The 13,254-nt window shown below is 37.8% G+C and overlaps 1 protein-coding gene across 2 annotated transcripts in view; it reads right to left on the bottom strand.

Moving 5' to 3' along the window:
- LOC106874840 (nicastrin) overlaps positions 1–13,254 on the bottom strand; it is an 83,501-nt gene that overhangs the window by 44,537 nt on the left and 25,710 nt on the right. For both annotated transcript variants that reach the window (XR_008266377.1, XM_014922738.2), the window contains exons 10-12: positions 10,403–10,592; positions 8,758–8,845; positions 2,189–2,334 (exon numbers count right to left, since the gene is read on the bottom strand). Coding sequence is in view for 1 of the 2 variants with exons in the window: in XM_014922738.2 (XP_014778224.1) it covers positions 2,189–2,334; positions 8,758–8,845; positions 10,403–10,592 (424 nt within the window). In the remaining variant the exon portion in view is untranslated. The remainder of the gene's footprint in view (positions 1–2,188; positions 2,335–8,757; positions 8,846–10,402; positions 10,593–13,254) is intronic.

The following is a 13,254-nucleotide window of genomic DNA, read 5'->3' as shown; positions in this document are numbered from 1 at the left end:
GCCCAGGCTATTCTTATTCTAGCAGCTACACTTTCAGCGCACCCACCCCCACTACTAACTTGGTCGCCCAGATAGCGGAAGCTATCGACTACCTCTAGTTTTTCACCCTGGAATGAGATAGAAGTTGTTTCCTGTTTGTTTGCAGTCTTTATTGCACCTGAACATCTGCCACAAACAAAAACTAACTTGCTAGTTAACCTGCCTTTGATGTTGCTGCACCTCTTATGTGTCCATAGCTTGCACCGGGTACATCTTATAGAGTTACTACCTACTCCTTTTCTACATACTGAGCAGGGCCATCTACCTGAAGGGGTTTGTGTTTTATCTACCTTCCTACTTATTAGGATTTCACGTATATTAAAAATATGCCCATCATGAAAGGGTTAATATTGGCTGTAAAATATTTTTGTTTCCCATGTTATGTATATACAGATACTCTGTGACTCATCACCACCCACAATATGATTATCTCTACAATAATCTATACATTCCAGCATGCTGTACAAGAGTCAGTATCTCTGAGCAGCAGCATAGTATCTCTTAGCATCAGTTATACTTCAGTGCATGCCCCACGATATCTGATCTGATCTGACCTGAGTCATATAGCAAGTGTCTCACTTAACTTCTATGGACTTACCACACCAGAAAGGCATCATGAAAATGCAAGATTTTTCCATCTAACAACACATCAGGTAAGAAACAGGGGAAATAGATTTGAAAGTTGAAATGAAAATAATTAACCAACATGAAGATCTATTTTTAGAATTTCTATTATTGTTAAGAGTAATGAAATAATGTATACAGATATCTCAAAACTAAGTAGACACCCTTCAATATACCATTCTATTTATGTAGGCACTACCTGGTGATTCAAATTTGATAACATATTATGCACAAAGCATGCCTACTTAAAACTAGATTAAATATCTGAATGTATCAAAGAACATCTTGTTTCTCAAAATAAATTTTTCAAAAACGATGGTGTCTTTGAGATGTCTGAGTATGTTGCAGCAAAAAGTTTGGTCGATTGTAATGGCAAAGAGGCAACAAAGATCTATCCACAAAATGGAGAGATTGTTGAAATTCTAGATGGCAGAACAGATTAAAACAAATAATGGGTGCCACTAAATCTACTAACAATTCATGCTAAGGCTTCAAGTATTTTCAAGACTGAAGAAATGAATACAAAATGACTACAAAGAAAATTTTCAAACAAGAATTGGACTGTTCAGTCACTTGAAAAAATCATACACTGAAAATCAGAGAAAAACATTGCAAGATATTAACTACATACGATAATCTATTAAAAAGATAAAATAGAATTCTGACAAAGTACAATACATGTTCATAAGGAATATGAAATAGCACCACACTAACACCAAAATAAGAATAAAGTCAAATATGCTTAGATCTTATATGTTATGTTCTTACTGACTTACAGAAGGTTGGTCAGAATAGAACTTTGCTGTAAATACCTATATGACAACATTATGTAATACAATTTTTGTTCTTGGGTAGCAACTGTTATTTCCTATTTGCTCACCCCTAGAAAGCATGAAAAATGGCTAATATTTCCTTCAAACTTTGCTTTTGTTACATTTATTCAAATCCCAAAGAATCCCTCGCTGCACATGGCTATGCTACTCCTGCTCATGATCAGCCACTGTCAGCTACAAAGGGGACATGCTCAAGTGGTTAAGGTCAAGCAACTGACAAGCAAATCTCTGATATTGAGCAGAATATTTGCTGTAATGATATTTCTGCTTCAGCAACATAGTGCTGAATTTGTCTGAAATGTAATGGAAAATAGGTCAGTTTCAAAAATTGATGTCCAGATCACAAAAGCAAAGTTTGAAGGGAATGGTAGTCATTTGATTTCAAGATACAAGCAAATAGGAAATAACCATAGATGAAAAAAATAAAAATTTTGTTTCACAGTGTAATTTATATATATGGAACCATTAGCCTTGACATTTTTTTTCAGTCTTTTTTTTTCTCTCTCTCTCCATTTTTTTCATCCTTTTCTGTTGAAGAGCACAGGCTTGAAACATCAAAGACTTTTCCATTTTTTCCAAGCATTAAACTAATACACCTTGCTTGTTGTTCCCTCAACTGTCTGTTTTCTGTTGTTTTTTTTATAAATTTGAACCATATATATATATATATACATATTTACACTAAAACTTACCCCATTGGACTGTTTTGTACATAATTTCCTGTCTGTAATATTGAGCTTGTCTCCTAGGAAATAGGCAAGTATCTTTTCTGTGATCAATGTAAGTGGACTGGTGTTGCCCTTGACACCAGTGTATAAATTCATTTCTGGGAACTTCTCTGTTCAACACAACATAAGAAAAAATAAAGAAAGAAACAAAACACAAATTAAAAAACAAAAGAATAGCAAATAGTAATATTTTTGGTCAGAACAATGTGATACATCAAAAATTCTTAATTTCTTCAAAACCTATATTATTTTTCTCCATGGAATTATAATTGATAGCTGAGGCATGGGTGTGAAAAGCTTTATCCATTTACATAGATCAGTAAAATGTGATTTTTTTTTTTTCCCCCCACAAATTAGAAAGCAACTGAAATCAGTATCAGTGCCCCAGCATGGCCACTGTCCCAGTGACTGAAACTAGTAAATGAATAATATTAAAAAAAACCAGCTATCATTCACAAGGAGGTTAATTTGGTGACATGTGCCAAGTTTTCACCAATTATTTTAGGTGCTTAGGCATGGCTGTGTAGGAAGAAGTTTGCTTCCCAACCACATGATTCCAGGTTCAGTCTCACTGCATGGCACCTTGGGCCAACCAAAGCTTTGTGAGTGGATTTGGTAGACAGAAACTGAAAGAAGCTTGTTGTGCATATGTATATGTGTCTCACCACTGCTTGATAACCGGTGTTGGTGTGCTTATGTCCCCATAACATAGTGGTTCAGCAAAAGAGACTGATAGAATAAGTACTGAGCTTTAAAAAATAAAAGAAATAAGTGCTGGGGGGTTGGTTGATGAGTTCGGCTAAAATTCCTCAAGGCAATGCCCCAGTATGGCCACTGTCTAATGACTGAAACAAGATAAAATATAACAAGATGTATTTGCAATCAGGCACTGATACCCTCTTGCCCCCCACACCCCACCACCCTTTTAACTCAGGAGACATCCAGAATTTTAAAGCTGGTGGAAGAGAGAGCTGCACTAGAATCCAGATGATATTCCATTTCAGATGATTAGACTGGGGCAATATGAAATAATGATCTTTGCTCAAAGATACGGTGTACTGCCTATCCAGAAATGAGAACCACAACTTTATGGTCATGAGTCCTACATCCTAACTATTAGACTGGCGACACGCAGTGCTTGAGGAGACCTATTGAGTCAAGTAAAATCAAAAATCAAAATTACAAATGGAAATTGTAGTTGTGGCTGATGCCAGTGCCGCCTGACTAGCTCTCATGCTGGTGACACGCAATAAGCATCTTTCGTGTCAGCTCCTCCTCCCCCAACACGACTGGCACCTGTGCCGGTAGCACGTAAAAAGCACTATCCAAACGTGGCCGATGCCAGTGCTGCCTGACTGGCTCCCATGCCAGTGACACGTAAAAAGCACCCACTACACTCTCGGAGTGGTTGGTGTTAGGAAGGGCATCTAGCTGTAGAAACATTACCAGATCAGATTGGAGCCTGGTGCGGCCTCCTGGCTTGCCAGTCCCCAGCCAAACCGTCCAACTCATGCCAGCATGGAAAACGGACGTATGATGATGATGATGATGAAACCAGTGGTTCTCAAACATTTTTTACCTATGGACCCCTTTGTTTACTATGCTATTCTAGTGGGTGTTTAAAAACTAATTTTATAGATATTTCTTTCAAGATTCCCATTATGTTATTCACACATTCACTTGTATAGATTGCACAATGTAAAATGTTAGAGAAACCCAGCTGTTTCTTGCAATACATACATTTAAATCAAAACTTTTCATAGACCCTTAAAATACTACTGTAGATCCCCAATTTACTATTTTGCTAGCATGGACTCCAACGATCATATGGACCCGATTGAGAGCCATTGCTGTAAGCTGCTCATGGGAAACAAGAAAGAAAAGTGGGGAAGATAAGGTTATGTCCAAGGGCAGATAATTAAGAGCTTGGCAAGTAGACTTTGTTCAGTATATATTAACAACAAAGGCAACATTAATACCGACAGTTAATATTTATCCCCACTTTAATGCGGATGTTCTGTTAGAACAAACTATACTGTAGTAGATACCATGAGAGAAACTTCCTTATTGGCTTACAATAATCTAAGAGTACATTATTGTAAAATGTACACTTGTTTATATCGCTAGCTGGGAGATAAATCTCCACCATCTCCGGCAGCAAGACCACCAGATCATGTAATTTTGAACTTCTTTGGTCTTGTTAATGATGGACATCAATAATGATGAGGAGGAGGAGGAGGACGACTTCCAGCATTACACTTGCTGGAAGATAGATAACTCAATCACCCAAGGATTTTGCTTTACGAGAGCTGTGTATATTGCATTACATAAAACCATGTAGGTGATAAACTGGCAGCATCATTAGCATGCCAGCCCCTAGCTTTACATTCTGAGTTCAAATTCCTCAGGGTTAATAAGGTATCAGTTGAGTACTGAGGTCAATGTAAGCAAATAGCCATTTCCCACAAAACTTCAAGCCTTGTGCCTAGAGGAGAGCGGATTATATAAAACCACTTGAAATTCTATTGCAGAGAAGAATATATACCTTTTTACAGTTTGTATTTAAAAACTACAATTTTTTGTAATGTAATAAGCAGAGATATTGCTGTGTGGTTACAAAGTTTGCTTCGTAAGCATGTGATCTTGGGCTCAATCTTACTATATGGCACCATGAGCAATTATTGCATTCTACTATAGTCTCAGACTTAGCAATGTGTCGAGAGTGAAATCTGGTAGACAGAAATGAATTGTGTGTGTGTGTGTGTGTGTGTGTGTGTTCCCGCATGTCTTCATACTGACACAGTTTCAGCAAAACAGTGATGTTTTCAAGGGACCGGAAGTTATGGTAATTTGCTGTACTTGAGAAGTCATATCAAGCCAAGTAAAATCACTGGCATCCATACATACAAGCTTGTCCTTTACAAGTGCTGGTACCACATAAAATGCAGTCATGCCAGTGCTGCATAAACGCACCCATACCAGTGGTATGATAAAAGCACCCAACATACTCTGTAAAGTGATTGGTGTTAGGAAGGGCATCCAACCATATAAACCATGCCACAACAGACAATTTTGAGTCTGGACAGCTCCCCAGTTGGCTAGCTCCTGTCAAAACGTCCAACTCATGCCAGCATGGAAAACGGATGATGATGATGATCCTGTAGCTCAGCAAATATGTCTTATGAAGATCAGTAACATAAAAATACCTTGAAAAATAAATAAGTGTTCTAGTTGTCCATATTTCTCATCTAACCTATGCCAACAAATCTCTACACAGATTCTCTATCTGGTAGAAATAGCAGCCAAATACCTCTCAAATTATATTCTATCATCTTACTAAAAGTGAAATCACATTAGATAATGTATTAGATTAAACTATATCAGATAAAAAAAAAAGAAAAGAAAGGATGGGCAAGAATGGAATGTTGTTGATCACAGAACTTGGCACTCAGCAACAACCAATCTTTTATCTTTTATATGTTTCAGTCATTAGACCGCAGCCATACTGGGGAACTACCTTGAAGAATTTTTAGTCAAATATATCAACCCCAGTACTTACGGTTTTTCAAAAAAAAGCCTGGTACTTATTCTATCACTCTCTTTTGCCAAACCACTAAGTTACAAAGAGGTAAACATACCAGCACCAGTTGTCAAACAGTGGTGGGGGACAAACACAGACACACACATATAGATAAATATATACAAGGGATTTCTTTCAGTTTCCATCTATCAAATCCACCCACAAGGCTTTGGTCAACCCAAGGCTATAGTAGAAGACACTTGCCCGATGTGTCCAGCAGTGGTACTGAACCCCAAAACATGAGGTTGGGAAAAAAGCTTCTTACCACACAGCCATACCTGCACCTATGTATATATAAAAAAATTTCCATTTTCCTTGGACTATCATCATCATTTTACGTCCACTTTTCCAAGCTTCCACGGGTTAGACAAAATTTGTTGAGGCAGATTTTCTATGGCTAAATTCTTATCCTGTTGCCACCTCACCTTTTCCCAAACAAGGTAATATTTTCCCAAAGCTAGGCCTATATTCAAGTATATCAACTATTTGAAAAACAAATGCTTCATAAACCATTATTCTAGCTACTTGTTTTCAGAATGCTCGTCTCCACTTCTGATTAGGCTACCTAGGTAATAGAAGCTGCCATGTACTTTTAAGGAGCCTGCAGGATACTTGAAAGAATTCATTTCAAAGATGTTCGTACAATAACTACTCATGTGCATCCATTATATTCTTTGTTGGCTTGTCTGTTAATGTACCTTTTGTGCACAATTTACATTCCCTAGACAGAATGAAATTCCTTCCTACTCCTTTTCTGGGCATTGAGCACAGTCCCTTCCCAGCTAGTAGTTGAATCCTGTTTTCTTACCTGCGAAGAAAATTACTTTTATTCCTGTTTAATAATTTCCTTCATTTTATTTTTCTATTTTAATTACAGTTCGTTTATCAAATTTGAAACTGATCTCTTAAGACCATTAGCCGTGTTGTAATAACTGAAGTGAGAATACACTGCGATGATCTCCCTTTACCTTCTACAGGACAAGCTAACCTGGTCATTTGCCTTGAAGGAAGCAGCATAAAAATCCCCATCAAAGCACATACTATGATCTTAAAAAAAAAAGGACACATTGGATGATTTAACCCTTTAGCATTTATATCGGCTGTATCTAGCCCAAATGTTCAATTTGTTTTATGTTCAAACTGGCCAGATCTGGCTTCTCACACCTGTCCTGTAATGTCATTCTAAAAATAAACACTTGTATCATTGAAATCTCAAAGCTACAAGATAACACATGATTAATTCAAAACAATGTGAATAAATAAGTAGCACATTTGACAGAGTGATTTGAATGCTAATAGGTTAATTCTAGATGCATTATATTTGAAAATAAGTGATAAGATGGTCATGGAAGGACTGCATTTAATCATAGGTACATTCAATCAGAGTGTGACCTAGAGCTAATCAACAACACTCATCACTTATACAATATTTTTAATTACAGCAGTGAATTATATCTATATGATGTTGCTGTTGTCAGGCATAAGGGAACAATGATAGGATATGAATAACTGACTTTTCAGTTGGAAGGCTGTATGTTAAAAAAAAGCCTCATCAATTTGGCCAGCACTTTATAATCACCCATAAACAAATTTTCAAGGGACATCATCATCATCATCATCATTTAAATGTTCACTGTTCCATTCTTGCATCAGTCATATGGAATTTGTTGAGGCAGGCTTTCTATGGCAGGATGCCCATCCTGTCACAAACCGGTTTCCAATTAAGGTAATATTTCCCCTTGAGCAAACATATTTTCATAGATTATAAACAAAGGACACTCCTAGCATGATGGTAACACTTTTTTTACATCTATCACACACAGTCAAGGAAACAGTAACACACACACATATAAAACAACAAACATCTTTCAGTTTCTGTCTACTAAATCCATGCACAAAGTTTTGGTTGGTCCAGTGTTATAGCAAAAAAAAAAAAAACACTTGCCCAAGGTGCCAGGCAGTAGGACTGAACTTGAAACCATGTAGTTGGGAAGCAAGCTTTTTACCACAAGGCTGATTACTATAAATGATAGACCAATGATTGTCTGGATCAGCAAGAAGCAGATCGGAAACTGAAACAATGTTCTGTTCTGTATCAGTGCTGATAGAGAACAGACATGAGATGTACACTAAGGCTGACAGCTGGGTGAAGAAGGATCAAGAAATCCAAGCGGAAAGAAACCTTCTTGCAGAACAGATGAGCAAAGAAATGGTGAAGATTGACCTCGGGTTGCTAAATTTCATGGAAGAGGTAACAAGGGGATGCAACATGGAGCGAAACACTGAACTGGAGAAGACCCATCCAACTCATATTAGCATGGTTGTTGTTGGTACTCCGTCGCTTACGACATCGAGGGTTCCAGTTGATCCGATCAACGGAACAGCCTGCTCGTGAAATTAACGTGCAAGTGGCTGAGCACTCCACAGACACGTGTACCCTTAACGTAGTTCTCGGGGATATTCAGCGTAACACAGAGTGTGACAAGGCTGGCCCTTTGAATTACAGGCACAACAGAAACAGGAAGAAAGAGTGAGAGAAAGTTGTGGTGGAAGAGTACAGCAGGGTTCGCCACCATCCCCTGCCGGAGCCTCGTGGAGCTTTAGGTGTTTTTGCTCAATAAACACTCACAACGCCCGGTCTGGGAATCGAAACCGCGATCCTATGACCGCGAGTCCGCTGCCCTAACCACTGGGCCATTGCGCCTCCACATTAACATAGTAATATGGACATAAAAGACATATTATGATGATGATGACGATGATATCAATAAGGAAGAGGGGAGAGGATGGAAGGAAGGTGGGAGGATGGCATAGGAAGTGGGGAGGAGGAGGAGGAGGAGGATCTAATGTTGTGCTCTTACTTGAAGTAAGGACTAGTGTTTTGGGGGCAGGGTCTTACAGCAGAGAGCAGGAAGGAGGGGATACAGAAATACAAATTTTACAAGATACTTACCAAAACTTTTGACATGATCACTTGTTATGACTGAGTGGAATATAGAGCAGCTACTGTTCCAGATGTAACAATACAATAATTCAGCAACCTGTCACAAACAAAGGACATTGAAATTATATAACTCATCTTCCATTGACAAAGATATATAACATTAAAATAATGAAGGTTTAACACTACTGGCCCCTTGGATATATATAAGGAGCAATCTTGCTATCACTTTGGGTTCAGTCCTTTTTAGGCAAAGTACATTGCATCTACCAAATCAGAAAAGAATTAAGTCTTGCAAGTAAATAAGAGAGTCACTTGATCTGCTAGAAATAGCAACTAGTATCCTTCAGATAATACATCATACTGTCATAAAAACAGAGAGGACACATTGAATACTGTAGTCTTAAATACTCAAGGAAAAAGACAAGATAAACACAACTGGAATACCTTGCTCATAGGTCTGCTAAACAACAGCAGTAAAAATTTACCTCTATAAATGCTTTTAAGAAAAGCTATCTCCAAGAATTGCTTATATTTGCAGATCTGCCTAACCAACAGAATTTTACTATCCATCAATTCTTTTCTATTTCTATTTGCTAAAAGTGAGTCTCCTGAAAATAGAGGTAGAGTCAAAAACTGTTTTATCCTCTAGACATCAATAACTTCTTATTTTCTCTCTTTCACCTTATTACTGCAAATGAAATGTTGTTTAGTGCCATGCCAACCTGACCAAGTAGACATGATCAGAGGCATTCTCATTGAGACCATCCAGTAATAAGCTTTTCTACTATAGTCATCCAGTTCTTTATTCAACCAGAATATCTAGGACTACATTATCATTCAATATGAACTTTTTTAAAGATAGTAAAGTGCAATTCAACAGTGAATTTGGCTGCTATTTCTAATGTGACAGAGTGAGATGTAAAAGAATGTTATGGTTGCATCAACAGGGTGTTACCCAACTGGCAGTTAGGAGATTAATTTTATACTCAATCACCAGTGCTGCAATATTCTCTCACAAATGATATCCAGCTCTCAAAAGCCCAGTTCACCTAGCTGAAAACAGATGTCATTGAGAAATACAAGTCACCAATCTAAACAAAACCACCAGATATATTATAACCATTTCATTACCTTGAAACATTTAACTCAAATCTCCTAATGTGGGAGCTCAGATAATACAACAAGTTACCCTTGAATATCTTTCCAAGATAATGTACGAGGAGGTGCTGAGATATTCCTGGCTCTGGGTAAAAGGAAATACAGGAAGATCAGTTAATTATGATTTTATTCAATATATTCCCCTCTCAGACTCACACTCTTAATTGCAGCAGTCTTTCAGTTTTTCTAAGCCCTGTAAAGGAACTGGGAAGATTGGGCTTCCAACCAGGTCTTTTGCAATACTCTTAATGCCAGTAACTTTTCAGCACCCTCTTTTAGATCTGATACAATGAGAACAATGTGAGTATATTTACTCATTAACCAAAGTCCCTGAACAGTAAAAGTCAATCAATCAATCAATCAATCCACTTTAGTCCTGCTTGCATGATAAGCCAAACTTTGATAAACCCAGGTTACTCATAAAAAGTCTATGTACCTGCCATCCACCTTAAAAAAAAAACACACCTAAAAAATTGTGATATTTCAAATAACTTACTATAGAACTGTTTGCTTTTATATGAGATCCATTTTGACCAGTACCTAATTCAAAGAGTGTCTGTGCCAAAACTGTAGATATGTTAGTCAAGAGGAGGACTTGTTTTGAAAGTGTAAGGTTCTCTATATCACCACCCGGAATATAATCCACACCAATTAGTTCTCCAAGATCAAACATACTGTTGTAATATCTAAAAATAGAAAACAAAAAAGAATAAAATAAAATTAAAATTTTATGATGGTGAAGACTGAGTCTTCTGTTTCATCTGTGTTATATTCCAGGTAAAGCAAAGATGCAAAAGTGAGTTGTTGATGTTCTCAATTTGAGTGAAAAATGGTGCTTGGAGACTAACAAAAGTGGAATGGTTTGATTATTGAGAGAAGAGAATAAGCATTATAAAGAACATACTGACAATCCTCATCAGCCTTTGTATAACACATCTTTTGCACTCTCACCCTCTCACTCTCTCTTCCATTCTTGATTCTTCACTCTCTCTCTCTCTCTCTTTGACTGGGTAACCCTGTATCTCCTCTACAGCAACACACCCGTTTCTGTCTCTTTGTCACATTTTAGCCTCTCATCACCTGGCACAGGAAATTATGCCAGTTGTGACGCACCAACAAGAAACAGGGTAACGTAAATATACGCTAGAGAAAAGCTCAGAAAAATATCAAGTGACCAATCCAAAGAAATAGAAGGATTAAGTCTAATCTGTCAGGCATTGTTGTCAAGGACAAGAAAAGCCTCTGAATTAAAATAGCAGTCCCAACAGATGAAAATGTATCACCCAAAGAAATGAAGATACAAATCAAATATAAATAATAGGCACAGGTGTGGCTGTGAGGTAAGAAGCTTGCTTCCCAACCACATGGCTCTGGGTTCAATCCCAGTGTGCGGCACCTTCGGCAAGTGTCTTCTGCTCTAGCCTCAGGCCGACCAAAGCTTTGTGGGCTGATCTGGTAGATGGAAACTGAAAGAAGCCCATCATACATATATATATATGTGTGTGTGTTTCTCCCCAACTACCACTTGACTGGTGTTGGTGTGTTTACATCTCCATCACTTAGAGGTTTGGCAAAAGAGACCAATAGAATAAGTACCAAGCTTAACAAAAATTAAGTATTGGAGTCAATTCACTCAACTAAAACTGTTATCCAACTTACAGTTTAGTGAAGTAACAGTTGAGGAAGAATAGGCAAGTCTGATAGACCTGAATTCCTGAGTTCAACAATGAGGAAACAGGAATGAATGACACTGCCTGTATGAGTGACAATCATTTTCCAACTATCAAACAAAGTCAAGATAAGGATAGACATTGGCACACACACGAGATACTGCATCTTTCAGTTTCTGTCTACGAAGTCCACACACAAGGCTTTGGTCAGCCTAGGGCTAAAGAAGACATTCCCAAGATGTTATGCAATAGGACTGAACGCAGAACCATATGGTTGGGAAGCAAACCTCTTGCTACACCTGCACCTCAATCATAGAGAGATCACAAAATATACAAAAACATTTAAGGCTCATACAAAGAGACAAAGAAAAACAAAAAAACCCCCCAGAAAAGATGCAGTATTATGCTGAAAAGCATGACTGGAAGAGGTTCTATGATACATTAAAAGCTATATATTGTCCTCCGTCCTCAAGAACTCTACCTTTTCTAAGTGCTGATAGATCAATACTTCTTATTCATGGTAAGAACACATGATAGAAGAGCTGAATGCATCAATGAAGTCCTCAACTGGCCACTAACAATAAAGGATTATGTCATCTCTTGACTGCCTTGAATTGAAACCAACATCAAACTGGACAATCACACACACAAAAGTGGAAAGAGCTACAGAAATTTATGTCTGGGAGCCAGTTCAAGAACAACCTAGGCAACCTCAGCTTTCGGAAGACTTTTCAAGGTGGAGGTTTACACTAATCCACTAAGCAGCCATGCTCATGGTGCTCCACTACCCTTTATCTGTTTCAATCATTAGACTGTAGCCATGCTGGAGCACCACCTTGGAGAACTTTTTAGTCGAATGAAACAACCCCAACAGTACTTTTATCTTTAAAGGCTAGTACTTATTTGATCAGTTTTACTTTGCCAAGTCTCTAAGTTACAAACCAACACCAGTTGTCAAACTGTAGTGGAGAGGACACACACACGAGATAATGCTTCTTTCAGTTTCAAGGCTTTGGTTAGTCCAAGACTATAGTAGAGGACACTTGCCCAAGATGCTACACAGTGGGACTGAACCTAGAACCATGTGGTTGGGAAACAAGCTTCTTACCACACAGCCATGCTTGTGCCTATGCCAGCAAATTAAGAACTGTCTATAACAAATACACCAACAGCTGAATCACTTACACAGCACAGACACAGAAGAGCCCCAATAGGTGAAACCCCTATCAATACAAACATTCTGAGCTCAAATTCCACTGAGGCTGACTTTGCTTTTCATCCTTTCGGGGTCATTAAAAGTACCAGTTCAACACTGGCCAATGTGATCAACTTACAACCTCCCCCCAAATTGCTGGCCTTGTGCATAAATTTGAAATTTGAAATTGTTGTTGTTGTTGTTGTTATTGTTATTGTTATTGTTGTTGTTATTGTTATTGTTATTATTATTATTACTATTATTATTATTATTACTATTATTATTATTATTATTATTATTATTATTATTGCAGCAAGCTGACAGAATTGTTAGCATACTGGACAAAATGCTTCGCAGCATTTCTTACAGCTTTATGTAGTGAATTTAAATTCTGCCAGGGTTGACTTAGCCTTTCATCCTTTTAAGGTGGGGGTCAATGTAATCAACTATGCCTCTCCCCACAAATTTTCAAGCCTTCTGCTT

Source organism: Octopus bimaculoides, chromosome 20, assembly GCF_001194135.2.
Source record: "Octopus bimaculoides isolate UCB-OBI-ISO-001 chromosome 20, ASM119413v2, whole genome shotgun sequence".
Taxonomy (NCBI): Eukaryota; Metazoa; Mollusca; class Cephalopoda; order Octopoda; family Octopodidae; genus Octopus; species Octopus bimaculoides.
The sequence above is the reverse complement of the archived record's forward strand: the minus strand, read 5'-3'. Positions and strand labels throughout refer to the sequence as shown.